The sequence below is a fragment of the Pteropus alecto genome, unplaced genomic scaffold (genome assembly GCF_000325575.1).
Source record: "Pteropus alecto unplaced genomic scaffold, ASM32557v1 scaffold251, whole genome shotgun sequence".
Classification (NCBI taxonomy): domain Eukaryota; kingdom Metazoa; phylum Chordata; class Mammalia; order Chiroptera; family Pteropodidae; genus Pteropus; species Pteropus alecto.
The window spans coordinates 299,143-315,156 of NW_006431048.1; the positions used below are offsets into that span (position 1 = coordinate 299,143).

At 36.3% G+C, this 16,014-nt stretch overlaps 1 protein-coding gene across 4 annotated transcripts in view; it reads left to right on the plus strand.

Annotated features, from left to right (window-relative positions):
• Positions 1–15,479, plus strand: part of TIMMDC1 (translocase of inner mitochondrial membrane domain containing 1) — a 19,880-nt gene extending 4,401 nt beyond the window's left edge. For 2 of the 4 annotated variants that reach the window (XM_006905534.3, XM_025051864.1), the window contains 5 exons: positions 1,598–1,686; positions 2,467–2,534; positions 7,748–7,826; positions 8,918–9,028; positions 13,257–13,917. In XM_006905534.3, the coding sequence (XP_006905596.1) occupies positions 1,598–1,686; positions 2,467–2,534; positions 7,748–7,826; positions 8,918–9,028; positions 13,257–13,407 (498 nt within the window). In that variant the 3' untranslated portion in view covers positions 13,408–13,917. Of the gene's footprint in view, positions 1–1,597; positions 1,687–2,466; positions 2,535–7,747; positions 7,827–8,917; positions 9,029–13,256; positions 13,918–15,272 lie in introns of those variants that run through there. The other 2 variants (XR_003048515.1, XR_003048516.1) reach the window with 2 other exon arrangements.
• The last annotated feature ends 535 nt before the right edge of the window (positions 15,480–16,014 follow it).

The following is a 16,014-nucleotide window of genomic DNA, read 5'->3' on the forward strand; positions in this document are numbered from 1 at the left end:
CTCATCCCTTTATTGGTGATGTTTACCTTAGTCACTTGGTTAAGATAGTTTCTGCAAAGTTTATTCACTGTAAAGTTACTATTTTTTTCCCTATGTTATCTTATGGATACTTACTATATACTTTGAAACTATGCAAATATCCTATTTTTCATCAAATTTCTACCCCCTAGTTTTAGCATTCAATGACGATTCTTGCCTGAAACAGTTATTACTGTGGTGGTTGCCAAACGGCCATTTTCTAATTCTATCATTCCATCTACATTTAGTGGTTAGTATTCTGCTATAAGAAAGAGCTTTTTCTTCCCTTCTGTTTATTTGTCTATTTATAATTAATTTATTCAATGTGGACTTATGGATTCTTATTTTATTCTATAGGTTTATAGAGTATCATTAATTTTGATACTCAAATTGGCCTAGATATGGACAGTTGGAGCCCCTTCAAGCTCTGTGTCCTTTTGATATGTCTCCATCGTCTTTTAGCATGCCTTCACTTTTTAGTACAGCAAGGTGTTGCTGGGTCATCTTTTACTTTTCAGGTTGGAATGAGCCATTTCACCAAGGAGCTCTAGTTTCTTTTAGTGGAAAATGGTATTTAAAAACCAAGATCTCAAATTTTTTTTAAATAAATAAATAAATAATGAATGAATGAATAATCAAGATCTAGTGCTAGGTATGCTCATTGCTACTGTGATATCACGGCTTCTAGTTTCTAAGCAGACAGAGTTAGGAAAGTGTGTGTGTGTGAGTGCCATATTCATATACACCTTCCTACACACATCAGTATCTATTTCTGTAATTATCTACCTATTTATTAAAAGCCATGAGTTCATACTGATAACCTTTCAGAGTGGTTTTTTGTCTTGCCCAATATCATATAGTAGTTAAGGATCTAGTTAGGGATTCTTTCGGATTCTTTAAAAATCCAGACTTTACCCTCACAATATTATACCAGACCTGCTTTCACAATATTCTAGAGAAAATAGGCTGTGGAGACAGACAACCTACCTTTCAATTCTGACCTTATTCCTTGTTGGTTAAGTGATCTTGGTTAGAAGCTTCTTCCCCATGCTTTAGTTAAAACTAAATCCCCTGCCTGAAGAAAATACTGTAAAGATTAAATGAGGTAATATGTTAACACAGCTTTTACATAGAAGGTGGTCAATAAAGATTAGTTTTTTTCTTTCCTCTGCTGCTTTCCTACACATCTGTATTATATTCATCCTTATCCTTAATTTACCATTTACTTGGTTCTTTATTTTATGTTTCTTTTCCCCAAGATTTCTCGGAAAAAAAAAAGACCATGTCTAATCCTGATTTTATATCTGTCATTGTGTTTGCCATATAGATTCTCAGTTGATACTTAACTGATGGATTACTTGGTTGACATTAGCAATTCTTATTTCCTTTTTCATCTCCTGGTAGAATAGGATGTCCTGGGACTTTTGCTTAAGCTTCAATACTTAAGGAATGGTATTTCTAGAGATTTTCTGTTTAGGTATCCCTGCCAAATTCATAATTGTCATCCCTTCATCACAGTTTTAGAATAAAGAAAGTATCAAGATGTTTTGGAACCTCACAGCCTTTTTGTTAACTTTAGCAATCCGCTCATCGTGCTGCCACACGAGGCTTTATCCGATATGGATGGCGCTGGAGTTGGAGAACTGCAGTGTTTGTGACTGTATTCAAGTAAGTTCTCTCTGAATTGTGACAGAGCGTCTTGGTATTCCTTTTTTTTTAATTAATTAATTTTTTATGGTAACATTGGTTAACGAAATCCAGTAAGTTTCAGCTGTACATTTTAACAGTAAGGCATATCTCTATTTACACTGTGTGTTCAACTCCCATAGTTAGATTTCTTTCTGTCACCATATATTTGACCCCCTTTATCCCGTGTACCTCCTCTCCCGCCCTCTGATAACCACTAGTCTATTGTCCATGTCCATGAATCTCTGTTTGTTTGTCCTGTTCATTTGTTGCTTTTAGGTTTATATTCCACATTGATATTCTTTTATCAGCACATCTTTTGAGCCAGTGGGATTATAAAAACTGAACACCCATATGAAAGTGATTCATGATACCTTTTTCTCAAGAACTATTTATCTATGTAAAAAGTTGGTCCAGTTGTAGTTTTGCATTCATGGAGATCTACCAACTAGTATCAAAATAGATACAAGACTAAGTAAGAGATATTCTTTAAAACTCTTCTTTATGTTTCTTTTTTTAAGTGAATATTTATTCCAGAAATGTGATTGTTTTTTGGTTCATTTTTCAATAGGATAAAGTCCACCTAGAAACCCATAGGCATATTAGCAATCTGAAACATTGAAGGAGCCTACACTAGGACCAGGGATTGACATAGTAGGGTTTTCTAAGCCAATACATATTTCTTTAATGAAAGTTGCAGTTAAGAAGGTAAATGGAATATGCTTTAAATTTTATTTTTTCCTCCTCCTCCCTTCTTCCTAGCACAGTGAACACTGGTCTAAATGTCTACCGAAATAAAAATGCCCTGAGCCATTTTGTCATTGCAGGAGGTAAGACATTTTTGTTCTTGTTTATGTTTTTCAATCTCAGATATGGTTTAGGAAATATATAAGAACATAAATCATAGTTACTGAATTCATTGGTTGGCTTTTCATCACATTTTATTCAACATTCACGCAAAATGTACGGAAAGCATCGTACTTAATCCTTGGTATAATTGGTTAACGAAACAGAAAAGGTCTTTGAATTTATGGAGTTGTACAACATAATGTGGATGGGAAATCCACAGGTTGCTATGATCGAAAGTACTAGGCAGTGGGATCTAATATAGACAAGGTGATCAGAGAAGGCCTTTCTAACCAAATGACATTTAAACTGATACCTGAAGGATGCAAAAGAACCAGGCTTGAGAAGAAGAGTAGCCTAGACAGAAGAAACTTCAAGGGTGAAAGCTCTTAGGCAAGAAAGTTTCTTAAAAGCAGGATAATATAGTTAGAGCATAGTGAACGAGGGTGAGTAGCTTGAGATGAGACTGTTGAGGTGAAGCAGAAAGGGGCCAGATTTTTCATGGTAAGAGTTTGGATTTTATTTTAAAGCCTACTGCCTCTGATAGATATTTAAAACAAACATTAAAAAAAAAAGTATAGCTGTCCCTCAGTATCTATGGGGGAATGGTTCCAAGACATTACCTTTCCTTATGCTCTCCCATCCCCCTCGGATACCAAAATCCACAAATGCTCAAGTCCTTTATATAAAATGACATAGTGTTTGCATATAGGCTACAGCAGGGTATGCCTACACATCACTTCATTTGTGTGGATTCAGCATAATGCTTAGCGCATGGTAAATTCATGTTTTGGAGAAATTTCTGTTTTGTTTTGTTTTTTTTTTTCCCAAATATTTTCGATCCATAGTTGGTTGAATCCACAGATGTGGAACCCATGGATATGGAGAGCTTATTGTGTTAAAGTATTTTCAGAAATGTAATTGAAGTTCACTGCCATATACACTCATTAACTCATGTACATTCTCTCACATATAAAAACACATGTACTTGATATAACTTTTTAACTTTTTATTTGGAAGTAATTTCAAGGTTAAGAAAGTTGCAAAAATAAAACTACAAGGAACATCATTTAATATAGAGATTCAGCTCTTAATATGTTAGCCCATTTGCTCTGTCACTTGCGCTTTCTTTATTTTGGGTGCACTCTCTCTTTCTCTAGGTATGTGTACACATGCACAGTCAAACATATACAGAATTTGAACTTGACATTTTAATAAAAAAATTTTTAACATAAAAAAAGCTAGACATAAACATTAATAGCATTGGAATAACTAGAATTTGCCCTTTTTAAACTTGCGAACATTTTTACATGAGTATTCTGTAGGCTCAAATGCCTATATCCAAACCAAATTCTTATCTTCGTCCCCCTACTTTCATACTTGGTTTTGCTGTTATGTTCTCTGCCATCTACCCTGTTAAATTCCAAAACTGTAAACCATGTAATGATGTGGTTCTTCCCTTTGTTTCCATGTTTCTAGACTTCTAGTCCTATCAATTATATTCCTTAAATATATATGGACTCTCTCACCTCTTCTTTGTTCCCACTGCTACTATCATGTCTTCCCTGTTTCTAATCTTGGTACTTTCCACATCTACTGTTGCCTTAGTTACTATTGTGAAATACGAATATGATTATAATACTTTTCTGCTTGAGGTTCTTCGATAGTTTCCTATCACTCTAATGTCTTTTCTTGATCTGGCCCCATGTACTACTCTTGCTTCTGCCTTATGAATCTACTTGGATTTCCCAAACCCAGCATATTCTTACTTTACATATATTGGTCTCTCTTCTTGAACCTACCACCTTCCCTCTCCCTCAACTAATTTTGTTCAGCTCCTACTTAACCTATCTTTCAAGGTTTACCTCATCTATCAGTTTTAGCTTCCCTAGAGAATCCTTCCTAGCTCCCATTTTCCTATCTTTAGGCCCGTTTAAGTGTCTTTTTCCTGTGTTCCTATAATTCACTATAAATAGTTACATCAAAGCACTATATTCTAGCTATTTACTTGTTTTGCTTCCCTCCTAGATGACTTACTTGAATTTAGAGGAAGTATTTGCCTTTTATATCACAACCATTTGACAGAGTAGAGTAGAATAAGTGTCTTTTGGTTGAATGTAAATTTTAGTAAAATAAGTAAAGAAACCAGCAGCTAATACTGAATGGTAGAATCAGAATCAGGTTAAGGATGTCTTCCCTCACCATTATTATTGAGCATGGGTCTGGACATTGAGAAGAGTATATTTGACATTTAGAATGTTTGAGTGAGGAGCTTGGCAAATCCTCTCCCCCAAAAGCAACAATAAAACTAGACAAAATTATCAAAAACAATTGTTTAAAGATGTTAGAAATTGACCAAGACCACACAAGTTGAGAAGCATTTATTCATTATTTCTGTTGAATTTCAGTAAGAACAATGGGAGTCAGTAGTGTTTCAGCCTGAAGCTGCTCTCAGCATCTAACCCCCAGCTCTATGATGTAGAAGTTCCACGAGGGCAGGGCATTCTGGGAGGACCAACAATTCTTCTGCTTGAGGTAGCTGACCTTATTTGGAGCAGAGTGCAGAAAATTCCATGCCTAAGGGTGTTGCTGAAAACAATTGCAAACAAGAAAGGACAATATCACACAGCTAACCTGAGGTTTTGATACTGTTTGGGGCAAGCAGTAGACTAGCAGATGAGTCAGAATTTTAACAAGGATATCAGGGAATAAGACAGCCAAAAAGGGCTTTTATAAGATTCTACTAATCCCTAGAACTCTGGAAAGTTGCGTACACATATTAACTCATGTGTAGATATCCATACACACTCAGGAGACACTGGGAGAGCCCTTATAAGCTACTTATCTTTGGTTGTGAGGCTTTGTGAACACAGAAAGAAAAAACCAGAGAAGATTTATAAATTACCTAAACTTCGAATGCATTCTTCAAGATGCATTGACAAAAGGTGGAAGCTTACTGGCTTAAGATGTTTAAGCATAACCTCTGACAAATCATTGGCTGACTGCTAAGGTATAAAGACTCTTGAAAAGCCAACCATAAAAAGAAAAACTAAGCAGGGGCATCAGTGGGCTGCACTCTACGGAAAAGACTCCATAGAATTGGTCCAGGCAAGTCATTCCATAAACAAAGAACCACAACCATGCCCCCGGGTGGGGGGATATTCCAAATCCAGAGTTGCTATAATTTATTACCTAAAATGTCTAGTTTTCAGCAACAACAACAAAGTCACAAGACATGCAAAAATTAGATTAAAAAAATTGGGAATGTTTCTGACAGGGCCCATCTGTTGGACATAGCAGGCAAAATATTTCAAGTCATTTTTAAAGAATTAAAGTATAATGACAATCACTCATCAAATAGAGAATATCAATAAAAATAGAAGTTATTAAAAAAGAATAAAATGAAAATTCTGGAGTTGATAAATACAATAATGGCAATTAAGAATTCACTGGAGAGGAGGAGCTCAACAGCAGATTTGAGATAGCAGAAGAGAATCAGTGAACTTGAAGATAGATCAGTATAGATTTTCTCCTGTGAAAGGCAGCATTTAAAAAATGAAGAGAAATGAACAGAGCCCAAGAGATCTATGGGACACTATCAAGAATACTTAGAATATGTGTGATGGAGAATACTACATGGAGATGAAAGAGAGAAAGGATCAGAAAAAGTATTTTAAGAAATTATGGCTATAAACTTTCCCAAATTGATGAAAAACATTAATCCACACATCTAGAAGCTCAATAAACTCCCAAGAAGAATAAACATGAAGAGGCACACCTAGACATATAATAGTTAACACTGTCGAAAAACAAAGAGAAAATCTTGGAAGCAGCAAGAAAAAAAATGCATACAAGGGACACCCAATAACAGCTGACTTCTCATGAGAATGGTGGAAGCCAGAGGCAATAGAATGACAAAATCCTGATCCTTTTTTACTGTCTCAATACTTATGCCTTTCAAAATATTATATAGTTAGAATTACATAGTATGTAGCTTTTTCAGATTGGCTTCTTTCACTTAATATTCATTTAAGGTTCCTCCTTGTCTTTTCATAAGTTGATAGCTCATTTCTTTTTCATGCTGAATAATATTCCGTTTTCTGGATCTACCACCATTTATCCATTCGCCTGCTGAAGGGCACCTTGGTTGATTCTAAGTTGTGAGAACTATGAACAAAGCTGCTATAAACATCTTTGTGCAGGTTTTTTTGTGGACATGAGTTTTTAACTCCTTTGAGTCAATACCAAGGAGTGTGATTGCTGGATCTTATGGTAAGAGTATATTTAGTTTTATAAGAAATCACTAAGCTGTCTTCCAATGTGGCCATACCATTTTTCATTTCACCAGAAATGAATGAGTTTCTTTTGTTCTACTTTCTCACCACCATTTGATGTCAGTGTTCCTGGTTTTGGCTATTCTAATCAGATTTTAAAAAATATTTTGTTTGGAAAAGAAGACTAGAAAAAACAACAACAAATTTATTACTCTCTGCATAATGGAGTTAAAGGCGATTTTTGTTCTTGTTAATTAAAAAATTTAGGAAAAGTAAAAAAATGAATATATAGAACTTAAATAAGAAACATAAACCTCAGATTTCTTAAAAATGTTACCACCTGAGATGGTAGTGGTTGTGTTGTGCATAGTAAAAGAGGAAAACAAATGACCATCGTGGATGTACAATTCCAGTAGGAAGGGAAGATGACCTGTGCACCTGCCACCAGGTGGCACTGTAAAGCAAATGCCTGCTTTCAGCCCTGCCTGAGAGGTGCAGTGTAGCAGTACAGAAAGGGTGAGGCTGGCGGGAAGCATAAGCTGCAGGGTCTTTTGTTGTTTATTTGGGAAAAGCTTTCCCTGAAGAAGGAAGAAATGAAAGGGGTGGAAATGAAGAAATTACAGATTTTTAAGGGAAGGTGTGCAAAAATGAAGCAGAATGAGAAGAGGTTAGATCCATAGAACAGATTAATGAATTAGGTTTGTGAAAGGAACATTTCTTCCTTTGTACCTTAAGAATGGAAAAGAAGCTAACTGTATTGACATTTTAGATTCAGGAAATCTAGGTTGTGGTATATTAATGTTGGATTCAGAAAGTTTACTTAGATATTTATGTCCTTTTTATAGAAGGAAAATTTTAAATTGGAATTCTAGTGCTTAAAGGTGATTTAACATTGCCTTTTTTCTGTGTTTGTTTTTAAATAGCTGTCACAGGAAGTCTTTTTAGAATAAACTTAGGCCTACATGGCCTGGTGGCTGGTGGCATAATTGGAGCCTTGCTGGGGTAAGTGTTAACATGATTTGATTCTAAATTAACACAACTTTCATTAATGCCTTGCCTTTTAAGTATCTCATCAATTTCTAAAGAACAGATTTAATACTTAGAGCATATAAAAGATGTCTAGTCTCACGTTGGTAGTAGCTTTGACTGTCCAATTCTAATTCCACCCCAATTATTGATTTACTTCGAGTTTTCTCTGGGTAAAAAACTGTGTAAAATCACTAACACCTGAAACTATTTGTATTTTGTGCAAACATGCTTATAAGGAGCCAGAAAAAGGAACAAGAAGCAGTTAACAAGAACATTCTATAAAATATTTTTGTTTTGGTTTTGTTTGTTTAGTTTAATAAAAGTTTTTTCTACTCTAATTTTTTACTTTGAAAAATTCTGAACCTATAGAAAGTCGAATGAATTAGCATTTGAATACCCATGCCCTTCACTTAGATTTACCAATTGTTAACATTTTGCCATATTTGTTTTCTATCTCTGTATATATGTGAGATATGTGTGTATTTCTTTTTTCTTTTTGGTTAAACCATTAGAGACTTCATAATTCTGTATCCCAAATTACATCAGTGTGTGTATCACCCAGGATGAAGAACATTGTCCAATAATATCATAATACAGTAATCACAATAGTTAATTTAGCTTTAATTCAATACAGTTATCTAAGATAGGGTCTATATTCAAAATTCCTCTATTATTACAATAATGTATGTGTGTAATTTTTTTTTAAACTCGGGTATTAGTTTTATTTCTGAGAAACCTTCAGTATAAAACTATTGACTAGAACTTGTCATAAATATATATTTTCCTGGTTAATTTTTGATTAAAAACAGTCAATTTATAGATCTATTGTTTTTATATCAGTTATTTTAAGGAAGTTGCAATGATTGTTTTTCTCTATTGTTCAGACCAGGAAGAAAATTGCCTAAATTTTTTTTCTTTATTCAATAAGGACACTTTAATTGTCAAATGTTCCTGTCAGTGAACAAGTAGTTCATCTGGTGTTGCTCATGCCCTAGCAGAGTCGCTCACATGTTGTATGGTCTCATGGCTCTTTTTCCTAAGCTTTCCCTCTGCTTTCCCCTCAGCACTCCTGTAGGAAGCCTGTTGATGGCACTTCAGAAGTACTATGGTGAGACTGTTCAAGAGAGAAAACAGAAGGATCAAAAAGCACTCCATGAGCTGAAACTGGAAGAGTGGTAAGGAACATATTATGACTAGGGTATACGACTGTCCTAGCAGCTGGCTTTAGACAGTAGTGTTCTCTTAACCCAAGTACTCGAGTTAAACTGTTACTCAATTCAAAGAAGAATTTATTTTTACTGAGTCCTTCAACTTGTACCCTACCTGGTCTTCTCATTTTTTTATTAAGGAGAATGGAAAAATTAAAAACACTAATTTTATTATTACTATGATGAGGATTTTTTTCTTAAGATACGTGTTTCTTTTTTGAAAAGTTAAAATGTAAATTTCATTTGGTTGCATATTTTTCCTTTTTCTATGATTTTGACTGCATAAGGAAATTACCTAAAGAAAATACACGGCAATGAGTGAGCTTATTTGGCTTAATTTAAAAGGTGACATCCCAGTTTACACACACATCTATAAATAATACAGAACATGTTCTATTCCCACATTCAAAGATTCTACTTCTTGCTGTGGATGCATAGGAATTAGGTAGATATAGTGGCTGTACATAGAGTGGGTGCCATTGAGGATGATGAAATCTTTCATCTGTTCTATCTAGTCATTCCCTGGGGTATAGTAATCAGACTGATAGCAGATTTCATACTGATTCTTTTTTTTTTCCCCAGTATAGTTGACATACAATATTATATTAGTTTCAGGTGTATACCATGGTGATTACACATTTATAGAACTTATAAAGTGATAACCCCAATAAATGCAGCACCCATCTGACACCATACATAGTTATTACAATACTACTGACTATATTCCCCATGCTATACTCTACATCCCTATGACTAGTTAGTAACTATCAGTTTGTACCTCTTAATCTCCTCCCTGCTTCACCCATCCTCCTGCCCCCCATCTTTTGTTTGTCAAAATGCTCTTTACCTATGAGCTTGTTTCTGTTGTTTGTTTGTTTATCCTGTTCTCTGGATTCCACATGCAAGCGAAATCATATGACATTTGTTTCTCTGTCTGACTTATTCCACTCTGCACAATACCTTCTACGTACACTCATGCTGTGTACGTAGATGGCAAGATTTCATTCTTTTGTATGGCTGAGTAATATTCTGTTGTATAATGTACCACCTCTTCTTTATCTATTCATCCATTGATAGATACCCAGGATGCCTCCATATCTTGACTATTGTAAATAATGCTGCAATGGATATATGGATAAACATGTCCCTTTGAAGTCATGTCTTGAGTTTCTTGGAATAAATACCCAGAAGTGGGAGTACTGGGTCTGTTTTTGTCTCTTGTTATAGCCTTTGTTTTAAAACCCATTTTGTCTTGAATGAGTATTGCTACCCCAGCTTTTTTTCCCCTACTTTCATGAAATATCTTTTTCTATCCCTTTATTTTCAGTCTGTGTCTTTCAATCTGAAGTGAGTTTCTTGTAGGCAGCATGTGTAAGGGTTTTATTTTCTTATCCACTCAGCCTTCCTATATCTTTTGATTGGAGCATTTAATCCATTTACATTTAAAGTAATTGATGATAGATATGTAGTTGTTGACCCTACAGAGCAGGATTCACTTAAGGGGCTCTGGTGCATGCCAAGTCTGCTCTTCAGGTATGTCATTTGTGAAGGCAATTGGGTGGTACTCTAGCTCAGTTGAAGTGGCTACTGGGTGTGCTGGTCCAGGCCCTCCTGGGAGGGGCCCCACCACAAGTCAAGTTCAGCTGCTGCTTGAACTTGAGGCTGCCTAGCATGAGCCACAAAGTGATTCACAGATGGCCGCCAACTGAGGCTACGTGACACTAGTACCAGGCTTGGTGCTGCTCGGCAAGAGGTATGAGGCATGCTGAAGCCAGATGCTACTTGTTGGGGGTTTGTGAACCTTTGAAAGATTTTGGGAGTCTACAGCATGAGCCAACACAGGCTGTTTATATGGATGAGCCCCTGGAAGTGGCTTGGGTGGGCCAGTAAGTTGGGTGGGCTGGGGTCTCAGAATCACCAGAGCAGGGCAAGTGGTGTCATCCTCCAGGTTGGAGAGTCAGATATAGCACATGGGTACAAGGGAGGGCTCCACAAAGGAACAGTGCCCTCTGCCAGCACTTCTGTCTGGGAGAAAGCCGCCCTTCCAGCCCTTGCCCTAAAGCCAGATAGTTTAGTTCCTCTCCATATGTCCCTGGCACTTTTTGAACTCTTGCCCTAGCACTGGAGCTCAGAGCGAGCGAGTCTGTCAGTGAGTAAGTACATGCGCTGGCTCTTTAAGAGGAGTGCCTGGGACTCCAGGAGCCCTCCGTCTCACCTACAAAACTCCACTGGTTTTTATATCCATAAGTTGTGGAGACTTCTTTACTCCACACTAGCACTTTGGGCTGGGGAGCTCAGTATGGGGCTGGGACCCTTTGCTCCTCAGAGGGGAGTTGTGTAGCTGAGAGATCTTTCCTAATTCTCCACTGCCAGATGTGGGTGTGAGATCAGTCTGTTCTGCTTCTCTGCCCCTCCAACCAGTCTGGAGGTGGCTTCTTCTGTATAGCCTTACTTATAGGACTTCTATTCAGCTAGACTTAAGGTGATTTTCATTGATGGCTGTTCTATAGGTTAGTTGTAATTTTGATGTGACTATGAGAGGAGAGAAGCACAGCATTTACCTATTTTGCCATCTTAACTGGAACAACATGTGGATTCTTTGTAAGATCAACATAACAGGCTGCCATCTAGCACTCCTGATACAAACGATTCCCACAGTTCAGCTTCCTGGGTACCTAAGACATTATCTGGTGCTGCAGCTGCTGCATTGGTAGTTGAATAGATAAGCAGTCATTTTCCCCAGGGTTTTACTCGAAATGTCATTTGTGCTAAACACACGCACACTGACATGGAAATTGTTAGTATCTGTAGATCTATTATTGTCCAAGGATTTAGGTGCTGTAGGAGAAAAAGCATTGCTTTTGGAGCCGATGAAACCTAAAAACAAGTTTTAAATCCTAGCTAGACTGTTAATTAATTCTGTGACCTTAGATATTTTTCTTAACTTCAAGCCCTCAGTTTTTTCAGGCACTCCAAGGGCAGAATAACACCACAATGCTCAGTATATGTTTGATTCCTTTCTCTTCTCCATACTAAGAGGGTGGCTGGGATATGAAGTTATGTAGTTAAAATTCTGAATGCCAGCATAAAATTTAATATTATGGAGAATTAAAAGCATGAAAGTATTAGCTTATTTCTAGTTCTTAGGTGTCATAAGACACTTCTTTTTTTTTTTTTTTTCCCAAGGAAAAATATATTGGCTATTTGAAACTGATATAGGGATTTATGGAAGAATTAGCATTTGGAAAATTATGAACCAATAATTTCATCCAACTAAAAAAGGAAGCCAGAAAAAGAAAAGAGAAGTTGATCAGTTATTTAGAAATGGAAAACCTCAAGAATGTATGAGAACACAATTCATTACAGCAGTGAAAGAATACTTTGGCAGAAAGGAATGGTACCAAAAATGTATAAGATATAAATATATATATTAGATATTTCTGAGGAGAGTTAGTATAATAGTTAAGAACCTTTTATCTGTCTGCTTCTTTGCTTGAAAATAAATACAGGAAAGTCAAAATGAGAGTCTATAAACAATTGCGTTAGTGAGAAGAAAATGTAGAAAACTGGCTATAGAGATATATAAGAAGAAACAGTCAAATTATGGTTGTGAAGAGTTGGAAAGAAAGTCTTAGGTGACTCTGATAGTCACTTAAAGAAAGGAAGACAGTAATATTTAATTTAGAAGAAGAACTGATCTGTTATTTGGAAATTACATTTTAAATCTTAGTAAATGTACATCTGTAGTGTCCCATCTGATTTTTCTTTTCTGAGATCACCACTGTTACAGCCTCTGTGTAATTCCTACAAGGTCTGACAACAGAGAGTTTAACAGAGTGGCAGGGGGCTCACATCCCCCAGACCCTGAGGGCAAGAAGACAGCCAGGTTACAAGGCCCTCACATTAGATCAGAGTGCTTTAGCTTCTGCACTTAATGCCTGCAAGAACTCTGGAATATGTTATGGATCAGAGCTCCTGCCATGGCAATGTCCATTTTGGTAATATGAGAATTTTAGTTGACTTGTGAGTGGAACGGGTTAGGAGGGAAAAGAAAGTCATTGTATTTGAAGTGCAAGGAGCAGTGTTTGCTCATAAGCTGCAGGGAGAGTAAGGCAAATGCAATTAAAAAACAGACAAATCTAAGAACTAAAGAAATGGAGCAGTACTTGATATCCTTTTCATTTTTTGATTACAGGAAAGCCAGACTACAATTTACTGAGCTTCTCCCTGAAGAAATTGAAAGTAACCTACAGAAAAATACATCCAAGGATGATGCTAAGAAAATTGAAGCACTGTTAAATCTTCCTAGAAACCCCTCATCAACAGATAAACAAGACAAGAACTGAAAAATGTTCTAGATTTGAAACTCATTGGAGAATTGAAGGGAGTTATGTTGCCATGTCCATTGAATGCCAGTGGTCAGGCTACTCCTTGGTTAGTCTGCTGACACAGTTAAGCACTAGTACCTGTAGTGGCAGTGGCTCAGTTTTTTTAAACCAAGAATTGGGCTTTTGTACCCTAACTTTACTTATCCTTAAAATTTAAATACATACTTTATATTTATCAATCTATGTATTTGACATTATATTGATCGATTAATATATTTCATCCTAGATTTTACAACGGTAAATTAAAAATTTCACAAAAGATTAAAGTCTAATTCTACACATTATATATATATTCTTGTAGCCCTTTAAAAGAGTACTCCAGGAATCACTAGGAAGAGGAGATAAAAGAACCAGGTAAGGCAAATGATTGGTGAAACTGTTGTGCCCTTGGGTCCTGGAAACAGTATGGGTCTAAATGTGTAGTAATGTTTGGTGTTTTGTTTTAATAAAAATCAAAGGTAATCTCTATGCCATTTGAAATAAGATATAAATTTAATGAAAAGAAAGTAGATCATCGTTATTAAAGAAACCGCCCAACTTTGTCTCCTCTCTCAGTATTGCTAAAAAAGTATCTGCACTGTATTATGAATGAGTTACTTAGGATAGATGCACACTCCAGGAGCTTGATGCCTAAGAAGGAAGCTGTCCTGAAACAGCAGATTGTAACTTTTATGAAGTGGGGGGAATGAAGGGTGGGAAATGACTGAATTAAGTGTATTGAAGGGAAAAAACTGCTAGTGCTTTGTTTTGGTGTTAGAACTCTTAATTCCTACTTTGAAAACATCATTGTTCATAGGAGCAGGTTTATGGAGCAGCTAGTGTGGTGGCTAAAACCATTGGCTCTGTAGACTTGGAATCCTAGCCACATGGCTTCATAGCCTTGTGATGTAGCAAAGCCATTTTACTTTAAGTTTCAGTGTTCTCATCTGTCAAATGAAATGATATTAAATGAAATGGGCATTAAACGAAATGATCCGTGTAAAGCATAGCACAGTGCCCTGGCATACAAGGCATTATATAATAAGTATTAAGGTATGAGGATATGAGAATGTCTGCACCAGTATGTTTTCACTATGATTTACATGTTATTACCACACTCCAAAAAGCATGTTTTTCTTAATTTTCTCATTTATGAATTGCTGACAAATTGACAGTTAGTTTCTTCATAGTTTTATTCATACCCACACATAGATTAAACTCAGCTGGAAAAGATAAAACTAAATAGTTGGTTTTAAAAGTAATTTTATTCACATCACAAAAAAAATGTTTATAAGAATATAAAAGCAAAATACAACTGAAAAAACAGTACTAACACATTTATGAAATGTAATTAGAAATAATTTAATATAATTTATCTGAATATAAATAAGCTGCCTCTTAGGTTTTACAGGCTAATTCTTGAGGTCTCTTTTTGATCACGTCTAAGGATTATGAATCTTAACTAAATGCAGCAATTCCTGTTTTTGTTTCTTTCTTTAACTTCTTTTCAGTCCACTACCTTTATTTTCTTCAGTGATTTTATTCTGAGAGCAACCATTTAAAAATACTTCTGTTCCTTGGACTATCTAGAATAATCTAGTCCCTTTATAGCTATCAAAATTAAACATATTAAATCCCTTCACATTTGAGAAACTTGGTCCGCTTTTGCTGTCCAGACCCAAAATTTCAGATAAGAAGGTTGTCCGATTGCCCCAGCTTAAGTCAGGTTCACTCCTGGGCCATTGAGTTATGAAAGGCAATTTCAGAGAAAGTAGAGTAATGAGTAAATAACATTGGGACAGCAGTTAACCACTTCTTTCTTTTTAATTTTATGCTGATGTCAGAAGAATCCAGAAATACCAAGAAAAAGCCACTTTATGGATCTAAGATAGCCCTATGGAATGCTATTTACCTTACTTCAATCAATTTCTTCTAAGGACAGCTTATTGTTTAGTATACAAGCATACCTTGGAGATATTGCAGGTTTGGTTCCAGCCAACGGTGATAAAGCAAGGATGGCAATAAAGCAAGTTGTAGTCTTTTTGCTGGTAGAGGGTCTTGCCTTCAATTTGTAAATTTGGGTTTTCCAGTCAAGATGGTGGAGTAGGTAAACTCTGTACTTGCCTCCTCCCACGACCACATTAAAATTACAACTATAGAACAGTTGACTTGGAGAACCATCTAAAGACTACCTGATCAGAACTCCTATAACTAAAGATATAAAGAAAAGGCCATATCAAGACAGGTAGGAGAGGCAGAGACAAAAATGTGCTGTTCCCTCACCCGTGTGTAGTGGTAAAGAATTGGGAGGGATAACTCAGCTGTAAAGGTCCCCCTGGAGGAGCAAGTGGCCCCAGCTCCACACCAGGGCTCCCCAGCCCAGGGTTCTAGTATTGGAAAGAGGAATCACCACAAAATTTGGCTGTAAAATTCAGGGGGAATTCTGACCATCTGGGTGAGACAGAAAGCTGCTAGCAACCCAGACGACCTCTTAAAGGGCCCTCACACAGACTTGCTCACTTGCAGGCACTTACCCTGGCCTCTGGCAAAAGGACAGTGATTGGGAGGTGCCAGAGATATATAGGG